Here is a 13,361-nt window from a genome sequence, read left to right on the forward strand (position 1 = left end):
ATTTTTCGGAAATCTTGAAAAAAGACAGCCTTGGACACTTAATGCGTCAAGCCTTCAGTCTTAGCTAAACTAGTCACGAAGACTTGATCAATGTCAACCACAAGGAGAGTTCCTTCCTCCTTCTCCACCCTGCGGAAGACCTTCCACTTCTCTGCAACCAAACCTTGGTTTTGCTTGCCCAAGGATCCCAACATGCGTTCCGTCGCAAGTTTACTGCCCCCTCCCTGGACGAGGACCGTCGCCTTTGTGAGCTAGGGTATGTTCATTTTTCTCACCAGGTCGAGCTTTGCGCCCACCCAGGCAGCGTGGATACATCCGACGAGCTTTGTGACGATATCAATGAATTCTGCCGACGCAAAACGCAGTATAAAGATATCCCCTCTATACTCGCAGCTCATCATTTGTATGGGTAGACCCTCTTCAGAGTTCCACACATGTTCGAAAATCCGCTCGTTAACCAGATCCTACAGGATGCACCGCCGATATTGATGACTGCATATGTCAGCACATCTCCGTTGTGCTTCCTGGCGTAAGAGGTCGGCTCCTTACCTTTCTTAGCGACCATCTTCCCCTCCCGTGATGGTTATGGTGTTCTTTTGGAAGTCAGAGTCCTTCATGAGGACTCAAGGGCCGTGCGCTCTTCCTTCGTTGCTTTTCCGACTTTGTCTCCCTCCGCAGAACACTGTCTGGAGTCTCCATTCACTTGGTTTTCCCAGAGAACTTGAAAGCGGGGAGCTCTTTTCCTTCTTCATCATTTTGGCAGTGTTATGCTGTTCGGGAGATCTAATTCTTTTTCCAGCTTGCGTAGAAGTGCCTGGAATGTCAGTTTTACCCCTTCAGCATACTGCGCTCTCGCCCGATTGCGCTGTTGAAGGAGACAGAAGAGTATCTTCCGTTCGATGACTGTTTCATTGACACTGTCGTTGTCTGAGTCCAAATCGGAAATACCACCTTTATTTAAAGGCTGGGGACGAGCTTGAAATCCCTCTGGTTTATGCGTCCCCTCCTCACCTATAGGAGGGGGGACAACATGCTACGGTATGACGCCACCACCCCAGTTGTTGGGTCTTTGAAATCCATTTTGAGCCTACTCCAAAAAGGCTTTAAAACTTTTCGAATAGGCAGTACCTATTCCGAGATACGGATATTTTTCTTTTAGTAGCCACTCCACTCAACGGCTACAAAAAGGAACTAGTTCCTTTTGTGGAACGGAACCAAAAGGAGCGATCACTAAAAGGACCTAAAATGCCCACCTCTATTAGCTCTATATGTGTATGAAAATTGACTGTGGTGCATAGTATTTAATTGTTTGTCTTTCGGTAGATGATTTCAAGCTGTTGTTGTTATTGTAGCCACATGGCATGTGGCGGTTGCGATCATCGTTAAGCTTCTAAATAAGAGTAAGCTCGTTCTGGTCCATAGCAATATCTGCCTTGTACAATATATCCGCCAGTGTGTACCTTCTCCGGACATTCCAGGTGCAGATCCGCAGATCATAGTATTTTTCGTTTGCGTGGGTCTACAACGTTAGGGCAGTCCGTTTTTACTATTATTTTGTTTCTCAGAGTAATCTGAGGCCTTCAGCCGCCCCTAGCCTGAAAACAGTCGCTGATGTTAGCCATTGGTAATTTGAAGGCGCCAATAACTCCCCTTAGCATTCAGTATTTAAGTAAAAGTCTGCGCTTTTGATCCCAAAAAGCAAAATATGAAATATCATGGCGATCGGTTAACAATAACCCGTGCCGCCAAGACGTCCAAAGTTGAATTTAATGCTTTCTAAGGAATCTAGTTGAGCATTTTACGTCCTAGCATGAAATCGATAAACTGACTATGCTTATTGGGGTCAAAAGAAAAAATGAAGTGTATGCGTTCAAAAAATAGTTTGGGTTTTTTAGGACATCAAGTGGAAGCGACCGATAGCTTTTGGCTAAGCTTTTCTTGATAATGATGAACACCACATATGTCGGAGCTCAAAGTTTCAGTCAGTGTGGTGCCCACAGTTATCCCGTATTTACCGGGGGTTCTTGGTTTGGAGTAGCTTTTTTGAGTATAGACGGGGTTGACTAAATCAAATAAAGAAGTGACTGTAAGCTGATAGATGGTACTTTTTGTTGTCCACTTTTGTTAATGTTATAAGCCCTTTTAGTTCCAAATACATAGGCTTACCTTTTCACTTTAGCAGTAGAGTTGAACCTCGATTATCCGCGCCTCTATTAATCGGTTACACCTGTTAACCGGCATGCCGTGCTTTGGTTTTTGAACCTCTATTAACCGTGCTTTACCTCTATTATCCGTGCGTCAATAATGCTCCCTCTATTAACAGTGCTTACCTCTATTAACCGTGCACCACACACATAATTGTTAGATGTATAATTCTGGGATTCCCCTTTTTATTTTTAGTTTAAGGTGAATATTAAATCAAATTCAGTCGCTAATTGAAAATTGACCAGCTAAGGTGTTTGTTCGAAAATGGCTCCAACAACAAAGAACAAACAACAGCAAAAACCCTCGCTGGACTCGTCCATGTCGATAATGTCTCTGTTGAAGTTTTTTATTACTCTCTTTATTGACTGCTGATTTCCTCGTTGTCGTCTTCTCACTCGGATCCTGAAATATTATCAGCATCGTGCTAGAACACGATTTTGTTTGAAACTCATAATGTCACGCATTTTGAAGGTGCCGATCAAGATATTTAGGGCTAAAGGTATCGTTCAGATCCCCCTTATTAATTTGTTTTGTATTGGTTATTTACATTCATGGTCATATTTTAAAGCTACCACTTGGGATACCACATTTCTAAAGATCCGCTGGTCCTCCTGTGTCTATCCCAACTTGAGGGCAAAAAGTGTACTCTACTACCAAAGACCTTTTATTGTTTTCCTATTCTATCCTGATCGGTTTTCATGTATTATTTTTAATGCAGTTTTTCGGGTCGGATTGTGGGAGGGAGATTACCCTCTGGCACGTACTTGTATTTAAGTAAAATATATTCTCGGTCGTTGGTGTTGTTTTTATTGGGAAGAGAGGGTCCCCCCGACGCTAAGACCAGGCAAATTATTTGTGTCCTTTATTGTCGTGATCTACATGTCTTGTTGAACGAAAAGACGTGACCCAGATACTTGAACCCTTATATCATTATTGGATTCGAACTTTGTCTCAGAAGTGTATACCAGATTCGTTGTCAACTCCCAAAGACCTTCCATTTGATACCCTTTTTGTGACGTTGGACATTTATGACTGTTTTGGGGGTTTTTGGATTTACCCCAACCATTCGAACCAAATTCTAATAACATATGTTTACTCAACTTCCAAAAATCTTTCATTTGATACCCATATTGCACAAAGCGTTGTAGTGTCCTGTTAGGGGGTATTTTGGGGGTGGGGGACCCCCCGGACATTTTAGTTGAAATTTGTATACCAAGTTCGTACTCCACTCTTAAATAACTTTCATTTGATACCCATATTGCCCAAAGTGTCGTGTTTCCAAAGCGGTGAAAGTGTCCTGTTGGGGGGTTTTGGTGACCATAGGGTGGCATACAAAATTTCGCTTAAATCGGTGCACCCATTTCCCGGGTCTGCCCCCACATTGGGATATCAAAAAAATTATTTTCACCAGGGGCTCAAACTCTACCATCTGTGAAAATTTCATGAAAATCGGCTCAGGCGTTTTTGAGTCTATACGGAACATACAAACAAACTTACAAACAAAATCACAAACAAACAAAGAACAACAATTTCATTTTTATATAATAGACTAGCTGAGCCCGACCCGCTCTTCTTACGCTTAAATCACCCTACCCATCTCCGATTTTTTTGAAAATAATTGTTAAGGCCCGTCTAAGAGTGGGAAAGTTAAAAAGTAATACCGCAAACAAACGCAACGAAGTCATAACGAAGATAATCACTGTATGATAAATTTTGAACACTCTGCCCTTTTTTTGTTCATGTTAGCTTCTCTAAATTAGCACCATTTACTGACGGTTTAATCCATTTGAAAACAGCCGGTAGATGGCGCTACCTTAAATGTTAGTGCTACTACTCGCTTGAAGTGGCATTGATCATCATGTGGTAGTTGTCTATAAATGACTATATGACTACCTATTAAATAGACTTCATTTAGTCTTTTTTTTAATCAAATCAAGTTGCCATATTAAACGATTTTCTGTGGTAAAGAACTAATTTGCCAGTCTATATGTTTGGTGCGTTTGGTCTTGTCTATCGATGAGTTGCAAACTTAACGTTAAGGTTTGCAACTCCTCCTATCACGCTGAACGTCATAATTTTTGGTGTATGGCGGCCTATATTTATTTGTGTCCCCACAAATTATTTTAATCACCACACTCCATCTGCCACTTGAGCACATATTTGAATGACGCGCTCTACGCACACTCCATAATCAACTCCCGAATACCTTTCATTTGGGTTCTATATACCTATGATCGAGTAAAATTACCTTTTGGGGGTGGGCCGACCCGCAAATACTTAGGCATAATTTTTTATGTCATATTCGTAATCTTCTCCCAAATACCTTTCATTTAAGTCCCCAGTCTAATATGATTGTTTGGAGAACTTTTGCAGTTGGAGAAGCGCCTGGGTTGCTTGGACCCAATATATAATACTATATTCGTATTCTACTCTCCAATACCTTTCATTTGATACCCATATTGTCCCGATCGGTCAACCTTGATTTTGGGTGGTGTTTTTGGGGTAACGGGGGAGGGTCCGCCCCTTCCAATATCAACAAATTATATAGCCTATTCCTCCTTCCTGACCATATTCGCAATCTACTCCAGAATACCTTTCATTCGAGTCCCATTTCGTCATTATCTTCTATATATGCCGATTTGGAGGGGTTTTGGGGTCGGGGAAGTCCCTTGGTACTTGAACCCAAATTTTGATATCAAGTTTGTATTCTACTACTGAATACCTTTCATTTGAGTCCCATATTGCCCCAATCGGTCCACTTTTATTTTTTGGATAGTACTTTTGGGGTAAGGGGGAGGGTCCGCCCCCTTTATGATAATAAAAAAATTCCGGACCTTCCGGACCACTCCCCACGATATGTGAAAATTTGAAAGAAATCGGTTCAGCCGTTTTTGAATCTATACGGAACAAACAAATTTACAAACCCACAAACAAACACAAATTCATTTTTACATATATGGATGGATAGATAGATAGATTTAAGTAACAACATCATCGAAGCTATAAGTTTAATACAAGAGGAGCAAATCTCATGGAAAAAGAAGGTACCCATTAGGTAATTCCAGAATTTTATGTCTGTTATTTGAAAAAGATGCGAGCGAAATCAAAAATCCAAAGCTACTATATAGTTACAAAAAATAAATTTTTCTTGTAAAATAATAGATGGCAAAATCAAAATTTGCTCATTACTTATACTCACAGTTATTGCGATCTCCTCCGAAAAGTTTGTGATAGCGCAGAAAATTTGGGCGACCTCCAAAGAATTTCCCTTTTTGATTAAGAACTTCACGTATTAGATTCAAACTGCTAACAACCAAACAGCGCCGCGTACCAAGGGTTAATGAGTATATATCTCCTAATTCTTCGGATAACTGTGTCAGCCCTTGGAGTGGAACTTTAAATTTGCTTAATAACGCCAGGTTGCCTATGAATGGCCAAGGTATTGGCCCTGGAGCTTGTTTATATTCCTTTAGATTTTCATTTTTGTCACCTTCACTTCCATCGTTTATATAAACTCTTCGTATGCAATTGTAAATGGTATTTGTGTAAATGCCAACAACAAGAAAAATGAGAGTACATAAAAGTCCGAGGAAACCGGTAATCATTGTTGAATAGTTTTAATCAAAATCCTAATTTGTCACTTTTTAACAACCCTGCGGAACCTCGATGAACTCATGAAATATCAGTAGCAAACTGACTGGTAATAAAATTGTTCCCGTAAACTTGTTTCTTGTCCTTTAGATTTTTTCAGCGCTTTCCGAAATAGAAATGTCTGGTTCAATTGCTAGCTGCTAAAGGCATTCAAAAGTGAAGAAACTGTCCTCCAACAACTGATTTTGAATACATTCTAATGTATGTGCATACATTTATTGTTTCAAGTTACATACGAATATGGAAATTCTTGAAACAAATGGTATGCTGGAGGCCCTGTATGCGGCAGGCCTTTCAATAGATTTATTTTTCCTCTGGTTCTATTAGTGTTGTTGTTCTGGTACTAGTGTTGTCACTTTAATCACTGCCAAAATAATACGGTTGGGCGGCGCCATCTACATATATAATAATATACACCTACCCTGTAAATGTAAAATAGGCGGTATCAAAATATGGATGCTACATCTATATTTCATACGATTTAGATTTAGGTGTTCACATGGATAATTAAACATTCTATATCAAATTTTGTAGAAAATCCGTGGAAGTTTGTAATATCTTCAGATCTATAAATGCAAATCGAGCGATGCGTACAAACTTTACTTTACTTTAATTGATTATGACAGAACATTTGTCCCATTAGCCTAACGTAGAATAGCGTTCCAAGTGCCTCGATTTTCTGCGGCTATTTTAAAATTTCTGACATCACGTTGCGAGGTGTCTCCCACCACCTGACCTTTCTATTGTCCCGGTTTGCGTGTACCACCATGATTGCTTTCAGAAGACTTCTTTGTTGGAGCTTCTTCATCCATTCTGACAACATGGCCTAGCCAACGCAACCGTTGTATTTTGATACGTGTAACTATGCTATCGTCGTCATACAGCTCACACAGCTCGTGATTCATACGATGCCTATATTCTCCACTAACGCAAACTGGTAGAATCAGTGTCTTGTATGGTGTTATCTTCGTCTGTTGATAGATTGTCATGTTTCTAAACTGTCTACTTAATCCAATGTAGCATCTATTTGCCAGTATTATTCTTCGCTTTATTTCAAAACTGGTGTCGCTCGTTTCGGTTAGGCCGGTGCCGAGGATACTGACTATCTCAAAGTTGTGGCTCCCAACTTTCTCCAATTTCTTTATCTGATCGGTTGTACAAGGCGTTTTGGGAGTTGAACCATCCATTTCGTTTTATCTCCATTTACAGCCAGACCGGTTTTCACTGACACTCTTTCGATTCTCTTAAAGGCAGCAGTTACTATTTCCGGTGACCGACCTATGATGTTGATTTCGTCGGCATAGGCGAGTAGGATGTGTTCTCTTGTGATTACTGTGCCATATATATTCACATTTGCATCTCGTATAATCTTCTACAGGATATTAAAGAGATCACACGATAGGCAATACCGCCTAACGGACTGGAGCCGACGACGAGACCATCACCAACTCTCGCAACATTGGGAAGACTAGGATAAGTAAATATACTAATACTAAAAAACATCTGGCAGTGTAGGGGCGAGAGACCCAACACAGTCTAACGCACAGGGACCCAACGACGGAACCGTCGACGACTTTCTCGAGACAAGGACGAGTAGGATGGATAAAGATCCTAATGCTGAAACATCAGGCAGTGCAGTGACAGAGATCTCAATGCCGCCTAAACCACAGGGGGCCGTCGATGAGACCATGACCTTCGCCCAAGAAGCTAATTTACTCAAGATTTGGAAGACTAGCAGAGGCAAAGATCGTAATATTGGCACATCAGGCAGTGCAGTAACGTGAAACTCAATGCAGACTAAAGAACAGGGAGCAGACGATGGGACAATCATCCGCCCAAGAGGCCCATCTGATGGAGGATCATCCAGATAAGCCTACACCGGAGCGAGACAGCTACTCATGCTCTAATGGAGAAAATCAGCAAGGGCAAGATTCTAATAGCCTCAATTCAGTAGCAATGGATGATCCGGAACAAAGTTTCTGCCAATTATTCTATGCTAATACTGGTACTCGGCCGGCCAACTGCAACGTCTGGTAAGGAAAGCAAAACAGACAGAAAATTAGGAATTAATTGGTTGCGATGCGAATTCTAACCACATTTCGTGGAGTAGTACCAACATTAATAAATGGAGCCAAGCCCTGGCAGCATTGTTGAATACTAACGACCTAGTAACACTTAATATTGGTAACACAGCTACCTTTGTTAATGGGATTAGGGAGGAGATTTAAGATGTGACAAGATGGTTGTCCTCTTCAAGAAAGGAAATCAGCCCAAGAAAAACCCTGGATGACCGGGGAGATTCGTAACATTGGGAAAGAGCTCCGCAGACTTTTTAACAGAGCACGTCGTAAAAAAGCTGAAGTGTATTAGGATGTGTATTCCATACAATAAGATTACCAGAGCGGCAAAACGCGCCTCCAGCAAACAGGTCGATAACATTAATGACGCCGCCAAGATATAAAAGGGTTTTTCTCAAAAACCCCTGTCCAAACTGGAACTTTAGTAGACGACATGGGAGTGAGAGCAGAGACAACGAAGAACATGTTGAGGCTTTTGATGAAAACGCATTTTCAACCGAATACGACGGGACTCACGGAGACAACGGAATCTTGGTATAATCTTTGACTTGTAATCTTGGACTCATATCAAAAAGAGACAGACTATCACCCCACCTGACCACTATTTTCGCAGCGTGCCTAAGACTTGCATATTCTCCGAAAGCCTGGCAGAAGGCAAGGGTGGTATTATACCCAAGCCCGGCAAGGTAAGTTATGTGACACCAAATGTCTACAGACCCATAAGACTTACATCCTTTCTACTCAAAACCATGGAACGTATTGTGGCTACCATGATAAAGCGTAGTACAGTAGTACATCCAGCGAACTGTTCAAATACAAACAGCATGCCTATGTCAAGGGAAGGTCGGTGGAGACTTCCCTCTTTCGATGCCAAAACGCACACATCGCCAGTTTGCATTGAGATCGAGGGGCGTTTAACATCCCACACTTTGATCCAAACCTTGGACCAGTACCGGGTGGACCAGGTCCTTAGAGACTGGAAAAAGTATATGCCAAGAAACAGGTGGATAAATTGTGGGTCCCATGACATAAATACAAGGGAGGAAGTGGCACAAGGCACACCACAGGTAGGGATTTTATCGCCACTCCTATGGGTGACCACCATAAATGACCTATTACGGATGCTGACTGAGGAGGGATTTAAACCTGTCTATTACGCAGACGATGTTATAATACTTCTAAGGGGTAAGGAGCCGAAAGGGTCTTGCATATGGCATATGTCTGGGCTAGACCCAGAGGTCTCAATGTTAACCCAGAGAAGACTGAATTATGCCGGTTCACGAGGAAGACGAAGGTGGGCCAATTTAACGCACCACGTTTCCTCAATAAGACGATTTCGATATCTGACAAGGTCAAATACTTAGGTGTGATCTTGGACAGGAAACTGAATTGGAAGTGTCACATTCAGGAGCGTACTGGGCCGTTGGCTCGAAATGGGGCCGGAATCCGAAGATAGTCCACTGGCTATACAAGAGCGTGATTAGACCAATACTTACTTACGCCTCACTAGTTTGGTGGACTGCTGTGAAGAAAAAGTGCAACATAAGGACCATACAACAGGTTCAGAGAACATGTTGTCTTGGCATATGCGGAGCGATGAGGACCACGCCAACTAGGGCACTGGAGACTATTCTAGATATCCGACCCATTGACATACAGATTAAGCGTGAGGCAGCCACTGCGGCTATGAGACTTAAGGCGATGGGAGAATGGATTGAGGATGGGAGCAGCTTAACCCATCGCGGTAAAATCGAGGAGACGATAGGAAACATGGAAGGAAGGGAAGAGGTTTCCGATCGGATACCTGAGATTAACCTTGAAGTCGAGTGCGAGGCACTGCTGCCATCGGCACAGTCTTGGATTGACGGATCCCAAGTATTGCCATCTAGAAGATCATGTTACACGGATGGATCAAAGCTAGAGGAGAGAGTGGGCTGGGGGTATACATTGAGAACCCAGGGACTGAGATATGTTTTAGACTGCCTGACCATAATACGGTCCTGCAGGCGGAGATCCGAGCGATCACGGAATGCGTGAAGTGGTGTGCTGCTAACGGGAGGACGTCGAGTGTGAACATCTTTACTGACTGTAAAATTGCCATAAGTCTTGCAGTGTAAGAAGGAGATTAACGCCTTCTCTGAGGATGGCAAAATCCGCATCGTTTGGATGCCGGGCCATAACGGAGTAAGGGGGAATGAATAGGCGGACAATTTAGCGGTGAAGGCCAGAGGACTGCCGTCAATAAACTTGGTTAACCCTAAGCCTTTCGGGTCGACTCAGTCAGAGTTAAGGGAGTGGGCGACGAATGTAACACTGTGGAACAGCGAAACAGTCGGTAGGACGGCGAAATCCTATGGGGGGGATCCAGATCGTGAGAAGAAGAGGCTATAACTGAAAGGAAGTAAGAAGGAGGTCATTATACCTATTGGTATCATAACGGGACACATAGGACTACGAGCTCACTTATGTAAAATCGGTGCGGCATGTGATAGCATGTGTTGGGCATGCGGTGAGGATGATGAGGATGGGATAAGGAGGGGACACAATACCAGACATGAACCAACTTAGGGGAGTGGTATTGAAAACAATTAAGGATTTTGTAAGTAGCACGGAATTCATAACTTAAAATTTTCTTTTTAGAGGTTACTTTATATTGTAGTTTTTAGAGCGCACAACAAGCCAATGACTTGGGTGTATGTCCATAGTGCCATGGAGCGGATTAATATATGCACCCTCTTTTCAACCTAACCTAACCTACTTAATCCTCAGTAGTTTGGTGGACTGCTATGGAGAAAAAGTGCAATATAAGGACCATACAACAGGTTCAGAGAACATGTTGTCTTGGCATAGGCACTGGAGACTTTCTAGATATCCGACCCATTAACATACGAATTATTTGTGAGGCAGCCACTGCGGCTATGAGACGTAAAGCGATGGGAGAATAGATTGAGGATGGGAGCAGCTCATACCATCGCAGTGTAATCGATACGACGATAGGAAACCTGGAAGGAAGGAAGAGGTTTCCGATCGGATACCTGAGACGACACTAGAGGTCTAGCGTGAAGCACTGCTGCCAGCGGCACACCCTTCGACTGACGGAACCCTAGCTAGAGAACAGCGCGGGCCTGGAGGTCTACTTTGAACCCAAGAACTGACATCTGTTTTAGGCTGCTTGTCCATAATACTGTCCTGCATGCGCAGATCCTGGCGATCACGGAATGCGGGATGTGGTGTGGTGCTAACGCGAAGACGTCGAGTGTGAAAATCTTTACGTACAGTAAAATGGCCATAACAGCAATAACAACCAGGACACTAACAGCCTTGCAGTGCAAGAAGGAGATTAACGCCTGCTCTGAGGATGGTACGATAAGCATCGTTTGGGTGCCAGGCCATACAGGATGTAAGGGGAAATGAATGGGCAGACGATTTGGCGGTGAAAGCAGGAATTTGACGGCAATTGACCAATTTATTGCCTCAAAACTTGAAGTCTGGAGATCGGTATATATATCGGCTATATAACTAAATTCCGATTTTATAGGTGAGAAAGTCAGGTTTATATACAAAGAATACGAAATTATCAAAAATTGTTTTTATACCCAAGATATCTGCAAAATTAAAAATACCCAGCATTTGGGTATATATGGGTAAATACCTCTTGGGTATTTACCCATCGCCCATCCACGTTTAAATTTTCGTCACCATATCTCTATGGCAATTGATGAAGTAGAGAATTTAATGATACTTATTTAATAAACAATTTATAATCTTCTTTAGTATGTTGCGACCTAGAATACGGAACTATAGTTTGGGATCCTTACTATACTCTTCACTTTAACTTGATCGAATCTGTTCAAAAACAATTGCTACTGTTTTGCCTCCGAGAACGTTGATGGGATCGGGATGGATATCTTAGAATCGAGAAATATTAAAAATAAATATTATTGCATTTAAACAGTTTCATACTAGGTTAGCTTTAAATGGCAGTCTGCCGTCAGATTCACTTAGACGTTTTCGTCCATTGTGATACCACAGGAATAGGAGAAGAAAGATGCCTTCTATTTTCTACCCTTAAACCATTCACATCGCTTTAACAAGCCTAACAACATGCGAATGTTCACATCTGCTAAATCAGATAAATTCTCAAAGAAATAGGAACCTAAAGTGTAACTCCTTCTCACTACCACTGCGGAACACACACACACAGCAGATGTTCTATAGTCTCTTTTTTCTCGACTTCCTCACTGCTTCGGCTAAAGTCGGTTCTGGCAACCTTCAGTCTGTCCACTTGCTTTCCGATCAAACAGTGACGTGTCATTGTGATCATCTATCATTCGTTGCCCTTCGGGCCTGATCCTGACGACTTAGTTTACATGTCGCTAGAGGCATTCCCACATGTCGCTAGAGGCATTCACACCTACTCCAATTCCCCTTTAAAAAAGAACTAAATACTTCTTTCTTGCACGGATTTACGCCTAGACCACTTTCGGTAGCCAACTTCACTGTCGCACGTAGAGCTTCCTGAAGTATATCTTGAAGAGTGCTGGGAAGCTTTCCCCTTAGCGCAGTATCCACGTATTCAGAGCCGAGTATGCTTCGCAATTTTACACCTTTTTTTCCAGAGACAATAATATTTTGTTGATAGCTATGTATGTTCCAAAAGACACAATTTCAGACATGAACCAACTTAGGGGAGTGGTATTGAAATAAGTAGCACGGAATTCCTAACTTAAAATTTTCTTTTTAGAGCTTACTTTATAGTTTTTAGAGCGCACAACAAGTCGATTTGCTTCTTTAGCCGCTTCTGATAAAGAAATGTACTCAGCCTCTCATGTTGAAGATGCTACAAGTGGACTAACAGTTTAACAATATAAGTGCCTTTATCTGAATCCCATATGATCTTTATTGGTATATGAATTTAAGTTTGAATATAAGGTGCACTCCATTCTTAAAATACTTCATTTCAACCCGATATTCTCATGATGTCTGATTTAGTGGTAGTTGTAAAATATCAGCATCGTGCTCTTCTCTCAAATACCAATTATTTAAACCCCATATTGCCATTGGCTTAAGAGGAGTTTACAGGATGAGGCGTCCCCAAACACATGGCCCCAAAATAGGTTATCAAATTCGTTTTCTAATCTTAAATATATTTCATTTGAACCACATATTGGCATGATTGAAAAATTTTTTCCCTTTGGGGGTGTTTTGGGAAAGGGGTGATGCCCTAAATACATGGTCCTAAATTTGGATATCAAATACATATTCTACTCCCAAATACCTTTATTTGAGCCCCATATTGTGATGGTCACTAAAAAATTGGTGTTTGTGGGGTATTTTGGGAAAGAGGTAGACACCCAGAAAATTGGTCCCGAAAATGGTCCACATTGACATGGTCGGTAAATATGCCCGATTTAGGGGTGTTTTGGG

At 41.9% G+C, this 13,361-nt stretch overlaps 1 protein-coding gene across 1 annotated transcript in view; it reads right to left on the minus strand.

The window, feature by feature from the left end:
- The window catches only part of LOC106084242 (cytochrome P450 307a1), a 62,308-nt gene extending 56,357 nt beyond the window's left edge, over window positions 1–5,951 (minus strand). Inside the window, exon 1 of the mRNA XM_013247803.2 lies at window positions 5,405–5,951. Coding sequence (XP_013103257.1) covers window positions 5,405–5,810 — 406 coding nt within the window. The 5' untranslated portion in view covers window positions 5,811–5,951. The remainder of the gene's footprint in view (window positions 1–5,404) is intronic.
- Window positions 5,952–13,361: the final 7,410 nt, after the last annotated feature.

Source organism: Stomoxys calcitrans, chromosome 2 (genome assembly GCF_963082655.1).
Source record: "Stomoxys calcitrans chromosome 2, idStoCalc2.1, whole genome shotgun sequence".
Lineage (NCBI taxonomy): Eukaryota > Metazoa > Arthropoda > Insecta > Diptera > Muscidae > Stomoxys > Stomoxys calcitrans.